The sequence below is a fragment of the Lacerta agilis genome, chromosome 1 (genome assembly GCF_009819535.1).
Source record: "Lacerta agilis isolate rLacAgi1 chromosome 1, rLacAgi1.pri, whole genome shotgun sequence".
In the NCBI taxonomy this organism is placed as follows: Eukaryota; Metazoa; Chordata; class Lepidosauria; order Squamata; family Lacertidae; genus Lacerta; species Lacerta agilis.
Window position 1 is genome coordinate 12,108,469 of NC_046312.1, and position 8,212 is coordinate 12,116,680.

Below are 8,212 nucleotides of genomic sequence, written 5' to 3' on the forward strand. Positions count from 1 at the left end.
CATTTGCCTTTTGTCTTTTCTTTAATTGCCAAGCTAGTAGTTTTCCACATTTATTTGCAGATTCAAATGTTCTTTGTTTCATCATTTTCACTTTCCATTCGATATCTTGATTCATAATATTCGCATATTGAGATTGCAAGTATTTAATTTCTTTTTGGATTTTAACACATCTGGGATGTCCTCTTAATTCTTTTTCCTTTCCTTTGATTAATTTCAACAATCTCTCCATTTCTGCATTTTGTTGTTTCTTCTTTTTTGCCTTTTCACTAATGAGGAATCCTCTCATTACTGCTTTACTTGCATCCCAAGCAATCCTTTTCTCCACTTCTGAGTTCCAATTTATTTGAAAATATTCTTTCATCTTTTTCGCCGCTCTTTCTACTAGCTTGGTATCTCTCATCAATGCATCATCCATTCTCCACCTGAAAGAATCCTTGGAAATCATTTTTAAGTTTACCTGCACCGGATTATGGTCTGAAAGCGTTTTGGGACCGATTTCTGCTTTTTGTAGTTTTGGAGCCAATTCATTCGAGATCCAGATATAATCTATCCTCGACCATGACTTCTGCGATTCACTGAAGTACGTTGCCTCTGTTTCTGTGGGGTTTTTTAATCTCCAAGAGTCCACCAAATTCAGATTGTCCACCATTTCAAAAAAAGTCTTTGGGAGTTTCCCATCATTTGTTAGTTTTGTTCTCTGAGATCTATCCATTAATGTGGAAACTGCCCCATTAAAATCTCCGAGGCAAACTACCTTATAGTCCAAATAATCCAGCAGCAAATCATGTATTTTTTTGTAAAAAATCGACTTTCCATCATTTGGTGCATAAAGTCCCAGAATCAGAAATTTTTCGCCTTGTACGTTAATTTCAATTGCGATGTATCTCCCTTCTTCATCTTTAAATAGCTGTCTTGGGCTATATTTCTCCTTTGCATAAATCACTACTCCTCTCTTCTTGACCTTGTCCGATGATATGAACTCTTGGCCTAATTTTTTGTTCTGTAGTAGTCTTCTGTGACGCCGGACTATGTGGGTTTCCTGTAAACATATTATGTCCAAATTCTTCTTTTCTATGCTGTAAAATACTCTGCGTCTCTTTGGTCTCTGATTCAATCCCCGAACATTCCAGGTCATTAACTTGAGCGCCATTTCTTTGTTTATTCCTCTCCTCCAGTTGCCTCTCCTTTCTTTTCTTGTTCTGGATCTTGGCTTGGTCCTGGTGATCCCGACGGTGGTGGGAATACCTCTGGAAACTTGTAGAGCTGTGCTGAGTCTAATGGGGTTCCTTTAAAGAATTCCAGATGCTTGTCCAAGAACTTTTGCTTTTCCGCCAGGGACCTTATTTTTATCTTTTTCCCTTCAAACGTAAATGCCAGGCCTTCTGGAAATTCCCAACTGAAGGAGATTTTTCTTCTTCTTAGCTCCGTCACCAGGTCGTTATAAGGAGCTCTTTTTTCCAAAAAAAATCTGGGGATATCCTTATAAAAAATTACTTTGTTCTGCTGTACCACCAGGTTGTTTCTGTAGTGTAAATCCAGAAAATAATCTCTGTCGTGTCTATCATGCAGCACAATCAAACAGTCACTGACTGTTTTAGTGCTTTTCTTTCCTCTGGAGCCTCTTGGTCCAAATCTGAAGGCCTTCACTATGCGTGCTGAGACATTCACCTCTTCTAACTCCCAAAAAGTTGAAAATAGTTCCACAATATAGGCTTTTAGGTCTTCCCCCTCCAATTCTGGAAGACCCCTTATTCTTATGTTTCCTTCCCTCTGATGTAGTTGCAGAAAAGCGAGAGACTCTTCCACAGTTCTCTGCCGTGTTCCAATATTTTCTAGCTGCTCCAAATCTAAATTGTCCAATTTTTCCTCCACCTTTTTTATTTTTTCTCTGACCACTTTGATTTCCTCAGAATCCTTTTTTAACGTAGTCACCTCCTGCCCAATTTTATTAATTTCTTCTCTGTTCTTTTTTACATTTTCCTCAATTTGACCAATTGATTTTTCTAAAATCTGGGTAGAGGTTTTAATATCAGCCTTAATATCCACTTGGAGTTTTTCAATTGCAGAGTTGACTGTGGTATTTACTGATGCACCAATAGTATTCACCGATTCTTGTGTTTGCTTCAGCCCATCGGTGACACTTTTCAAACCTGCTGCGATTTCTGCAACACTTGCAACCAGTTTCTCCATTTGTTCCTGCAGGGTTAAGGAAACAGAGCCTTTCCTTTTTTCAGAGCCAGTTCCTTTAGATCTAAGTTCCATTCCCTGTGGGCTCTGTAACTGTAATCTCAAGGTCACTCCAGTTGCTGTAGTGACAATCTCAGACATTCACAGCAGAAGACCAACAGTCCCAAAAGTAAACACCAGGTGGCCTGCAGCTAGCTTCTGAGAACAAAGAGGCTGCTGAGCCAGGAATCCACAACAGTCCAGTAATCCAACTTTTAGGCAAGAGTTCAGATTTTTCAAAAGTTATAAGTTCCTTAAAGCCAAGAAGAGTCTATTTTAAATAGCCCAAGTCAGTATCTGTTTCTCACTTGCAATGTAACCACCAAGTCTATAAAATAGCTTGTATCTGGCTGCAAAAGAGTCAAAGTATCTCCACTGGTAAACAGTCACTGTAACACTGGAACACCAACAAAGAAAAAAATGGCAACAATATATCCCAGCCCGCTACTGACCCGGAATCCTAATCCAGAGGGTGAGGGGCTTCTTCTTTTGCCATATCAACTGTTTTTGGATCTTTAAACAAACTTTAAACAACTTTTAAATCACTTTTAAAAAGTTTGGCAGAGTTCGCAAAACTTTCCCGTTAGCCGCGGCTTTGGTCTTTTAGCGCTACCAAGCTCGCGCAAACAGTTCAAAGGGAACAGGCTTCCTTTTAAAGTTTCCTCTGCAAGCAGTGCTCTTTAAACTTGTAGAATAATCCAATATTTTAACTTACAGAGTTTCTTTGGAAGTTTCTGTGTAGGAAGTGCCGGGTGCTCAAGTCTGGCGGGATCGCTGCTTTGATCCTCCGCAGGCAGTCGCTTCTTCAGTCCCGTGCTGGGGCTCCGCTCACCCGATTCTCCCCCTTACGAGGGTAAATCAGGAGCGGAGACAGCACGTCTGGGACCCACGAAGCCGTCGGTCCACGGGACGCTCTTCCCGTGGCTTTAAGGGACCCGTGGCGCAGGCACGGAGATCCCTATCGCCTAACGGAGGACGGAGCCATCGGACTCCCGTCCGCCATTGACTCGGCACCTAACCGGAAGACTAGAGCAGGCTTTTTGGGTTTGTGTGGCCTCCACACAAGCCAACGGAGCCTTGACGTGCATCTGCCTTCCCAGAGTGCTCTTCTTCTCAGCCTCTAGTTATACCTTGTTCAATCCAGCAACTGATTTCTTATAATTAGTTTCTATTCCAGTCAACCATGCCTCTGGAAGTCCCAAGAGGGTCTTCAGCGTGGCTCTAGGTACAATGAAAAGGCCTCAGTGACAGTTCTAGGGTAAACAGATGGTTAGAGCTTGCAAATAAAACCTCAAAGGGACAGGGTATGAGAAAGACCAACTTGGAGTTGTTAGTGTCATATTTCAAGCATACCATGAACACGTCCAATAATTTCTTCTGGTTCCTGGAAACGAACTCTTCTCCCTACTTTTTGCTTCTGGCTGAGAGCTTTGTTCACGGACGATCTTTTCCTCAATATGGAAGGAGGGCTTTTGGTGTAGTGAGTCTAAAAAGATAAACAGTATCTATATCTATCTATGCACACATGCACACAGACGACCAGAGCTACATTGAATTATTGAACCCATCTTTTTACTGGGGCAAAACGTCTGTTTCTGAGGGGGCGGCACTCCTCAACTTCCCACTTATGGGAAAGGTTTTGTCACTATTTGGGTATGCTGCTTCAGCACCAATCCGCTCTCTTACAATCACAGGATTGCAGAGTTGGAAGGGACCTTGAGGATCATCTAGTCCAGGCCCTCAAGCTGTTTTGGGACTACAATTCTCATCATCCCTGACCACTGGTCCTGTTAACTAGGGATGATGGGAGTTGTAGTCCCAAAAGAGTTTTGCCATGCCTGATCTAGTCCAACTGAATATGCAGCTGTCCTATACGGGGATAGAACCTGCAACCTTGGCATTATCGGCGCCACGCTCTAACCAACTGAGCTATCTTCTTAGTTAAACATTTTTTCGCATTCATTCTGTGATCCCAGCCATTAAGGGATGGCGTAATGAATATGATGACCAGACAGCCAATGAGTATGGAGCATGTGGTGTCATCTCGTGAGGGCATATAAAATACTGGTACTTTGCTCTCATCCTCAATGGTGGGGGGAGAATTCATGCATATATTATTATTATATGTTGTCTCAGCAGTAGGCGAACACATTCTTCCCGCTGCCCACCAAACACTTTCATGCCCCCCATGAAACATTGCCATGGGTGGCTATTTCTGGGGAGCGGGGATGACCAAAATCATGAACCTCAACCCCATGTTTCAGCTGAGCTCCAACGGCAACCTCGCTTTCACCAATGGATACATAAACACCCAAACCCATCCAAGACAAAAGAAGAACCTGCTGGACCAGGCCAATGGCCCATCTAGTCCAGCATCCTGTTCTCACAGTGGCCGACCAGATGCCTATGAGAAGTCAAAAAGCAGGACCTGATTGCAACATCACTCTCCCCACTTGGGATTCCCAGAAGCTGGCATTCAGAGGCATGCTGCCCCTGACAGTGGGGGCAGAACATAGCCATTGTGCCTAGTAGCCTAGGCCTCTTTTTTCTAGTGAGTGTGGAGGATGAGAAAGAAAAATCTCAGATCTTCTCTGAAAAATGTCCTCTGAGCGATTGCAGCTCAGCTCAAACACAGGAAGCTGCCTTATACAGCTTCGGAGCATCGGCCCATCCAGCTCACTACTGTTTACACTGACTGGCGGCAGCTCTCCGTGGTCTTGGTTAGGGAACATTTCCAGCCCTACCTAGAGATGCCAGAGATTTAACCTGGGGCCTTTTCATACCTGCTAACTGTCCCGTTTTAAGTGGGACATCCCGGAATCAGAGAAGTCAATCCAGGCTTCTGTTTGCATCCCAGAACATCCTGTTGTTTGGTCCAAAAGATGCTCACTCTGGGGCGAGTTAGCAGGGTCAGGCCAGAGCACCAGACCAGAAGGCGCTCTGGCGCAATCCTGATGACCCTTCTGACTCATGCCAGAGTGGCAAACCTGAAGGTGCTCCGGCACTGACAAAAATGTTGCAGGGTATGCCTTTTGCATGCAAAACAAGTGTTCTCCCACTGAGTGTGGGCACTTACTCTGCTTTCAACAGTTCTCTCTCTCTCTCTCTCTCTCTCTCTCTCTCTCTCTCTCTCCCTCTCTCTCTCCCTCCCCCCAATAGAATGATTGCCCTCATTCCTTTGTCTTGGTTTTTCTCTAGGAATTAAAATAGCCCAGGGCTGCCATACTTCTGGATTTCAAAGGCGGAACTGATGTCCGGGGCAATTTCCAAAAGTTGGTGCCTTGTCCTGGATCTTAGACAAGTCAAATTGTGGGTTTTTGTTGTGTGGTTTTTTTATTGCATTTTTGTAAAAGCTCAACAACTTTCGAGGCGCCCTGGTTTTATTTACTTTTTGAAATAAAGCAACCCTAACATAGCCAGAAGACAACCTAGCTGGGAAGGGATTGTATATCTCTCCCATGCCAATATCGTTAAGGCCACATTTTATCTGTTTTACAAATTAGATCCATTATTACAGTAATAAAGCGGGATTTGAACATTAGGATTTCCTACAGATATTTCAGTAAAACTATTGATGGAATTTTAGTTGGGAAAAGGCATGATTTACTGTTGCAGAGGATTTGCTTTAAAAAGTCCTTGGTAAAACTCTGGGGATCTGCCATAATTAAACATACATCTTTCAGTCAAGATGGCTCGGCGATGATTGCTGAAATATGTTTTTTTATTATTATTGTTCCTGCCACGTCAATAGCACATGCAAGAGCTGATTCTTTTGTTTTCCTAGGGCTATTTGTCGACCCCGTTGCCTTTGTGTTCTTCCTAAGACCAGGACGAAAGCCCTATAAAAGCCTTTCAGATATGAAGCCTCTTTATTGCTGGGTGAGATGGAGAAGTCTAATGCTGATCTCGATTACCATAAAACTGCCAAGTTATGAATGCCTCAGGAATAGCTACACGGACAAAATAGTTACTGGGTCACTATAAGCTGCACAACAATGGAAGCTTTGTCCGTCATTTGGGAAGTTTGTGGGCTGCAGCCCCTTTGCAACAATATATATATGTAGTAAAGGTAAAGGTTCCCCGAACCGTTAGGTCCAGTCGCGGACGACTCTGGGGTTGCGGCGCTCATCTTGCTCTATAGGCCGAGGGAGCCTGCATTTGTCCGCAGACAGCTTCCGGGTCACGTGGCCAGCATGACTAAGCCGCTTCTGGCGAACCAGAACAGTGCATGGAAACGCCGTTTACCTTCCCGCCGGAGTGGTACCTATTTATCTACTTGCACTTTGACGTGCTTTCGAACTGCTAGGTTGGCAGGAGCTGGGACCAAACAACGGGAGCTCGCCCCGTCGCAGGGATTCAAACCGCTGATCTTCTGATCGGCAAGCCCTAGGCTCTGTGGTTTAACCCACAGTGCCACCCGCGTCCCTAAGTGCCATTTGCTCATTGTTTCTAGAATGCATACCCTGGAAGTGTCCCAGAAAACCGTGACGTCCTGTTTTTATCACGAGAGAACGGCGGCCTTTTTGGTTGATGTGATCTCGTGTGATTTCGTAGCATGACCCCCCCCCAGCAAGGTTTTCTCGTGTGATTTCGTAGCATGACCCCCCCCCCCCCAGCAATATTTTGGTTGTGGCAATTTCGCAAAATCTCGCGAAATTGCCACAACCAAAATGGCTGCCCTGCTCTTGCAATTAAAAAAATAATGGGGGGGGGGGGGGAGACGGCATCCAGAAAGATGGCGTCCCAGATTTTGACTTCAAAGTGTTGGAGAGTATGAGAAGGTTACTGAAATTTCACATTTCTTCCCTACACCATGAGGTCCCAGGGCAAGTTACAACAATTTAAAACTAAAAATTAAAAACAATGCAAAACTAGCCCATGGTTTGTTACCATTACTAGCACTTTGGACTCAGTTACATTAGTCAAACAACAGTGTTTTGGATGCGTTATAAACATGCAACACCAGATGGCGGTGTAGAGTAAAAAAAAATCTATGCGATTTTACATAATGGTTTTTTCTTTTGTTAACACGATTTAATTTCTGACTCATAGTGTGTGTGTGTTTTTTTTTTTGCTGTGTGTAGATCCACCCCCACATTTAAAAAACAGCTCATGTAACCTGGAAATTCAAATAGGTTCTCCAAGTCCCTAACTCTAGAGCCCCACATCACTGCAACTGAGCCAATCTCTGCCTATTCCTGTCCATGGACATAGTGACAGCAGCACAGGTCCATCTCTTGCCACCAGAGAATGCCCAGTGCTTCTGTGGGCTGGGAACACAATGGTAGCAACAGCTTGGAGAAGTATTCCAAGAATCCACCTTACCTTTCTTTCACAGTGCATTGGAGAATCTGCAGGAATGCCTTCATGCTGCAAAAAATGGACACCTGCGGAACTTCCGAAAGTCCTGGGAACTTTGCTGGTTCATGGCTTCTGCAAGGATTGCATAACTCAGTTAGCACAGATTGGCCAAGTTACTAGTGAGAGGCTCTTCTGCATAAGACCCACCGAAATGAATGCGAGCTGCACAGATGTTGAACCCTGCCCAGAGTAGCTGGGGAAACTCAGCCAGATGGGTGGGGTACAAATAAATTATTATTATTATTATTATTATTATTATTATTATTATTATTATTATCTGCAAAATGAGATGCTTTGGGTGGGTTGTGCACACAAAGTATTCAGGGGAAGAAGCCCTGTAGCTCAGTGGCAGAGCACATGCACTGCACCCGAATGGTCCCAGGCTCTATCTCCAGCATCTCAAGGTATGGCTGGGAAAGACTTCCATATGAAGTCCTGGGAAACCCCTGCCAGTATAGAGAATACTGAGTGAGATAGACCAAGACGGACTCTCTATAAGGCAGCTTCCTAGGTTCTTAGTCAGAACTGGCTTTATGTGGTCCTTGGCAAGGTGGTCTCTGTTGGGCCCTCTCCTACATCAGCTTGGTGGCGGCAGCAGGACGATGCCACGGGACACTGCTCCATC

At 44.2% G+C, this 8,212-nt stretch overlaps 1 protein-coding gene across 1 annotated transcript in view; it reads right to left on the reverse strand.

Annotated features, from left to right (window-relative positions):
* The window catches only part of C1H14orf180 (chromosome 1 C14orf180 homolog), a 29,417-nt gene extending 21,725 nt beyond the window's left edge, over positions 1 to 7,692 (reverse strand). The window contains exons 1-2 of the mRNA XM_033172838.1: positions 7,552 to 7,692; positions 3,580 to 3,712 (exon numbers count right to left, since the gene is read on the reverse strand). Of these exons, the coding sequence (XP_033028729.1) occupies positions 3,580 to 3,712; positions 7,552 to 7,569 (151 nt within the window). The 5' untranslated portion in view covers positions 7,570 to 7,692. The remainder of the gene's footprint in view (positions 1 to 3,579; positions 3,713 to 7,551) is intronic.
* Between the last annotated feature and the right edge of the window lie 520 nt (positions 7,693 to 8,212).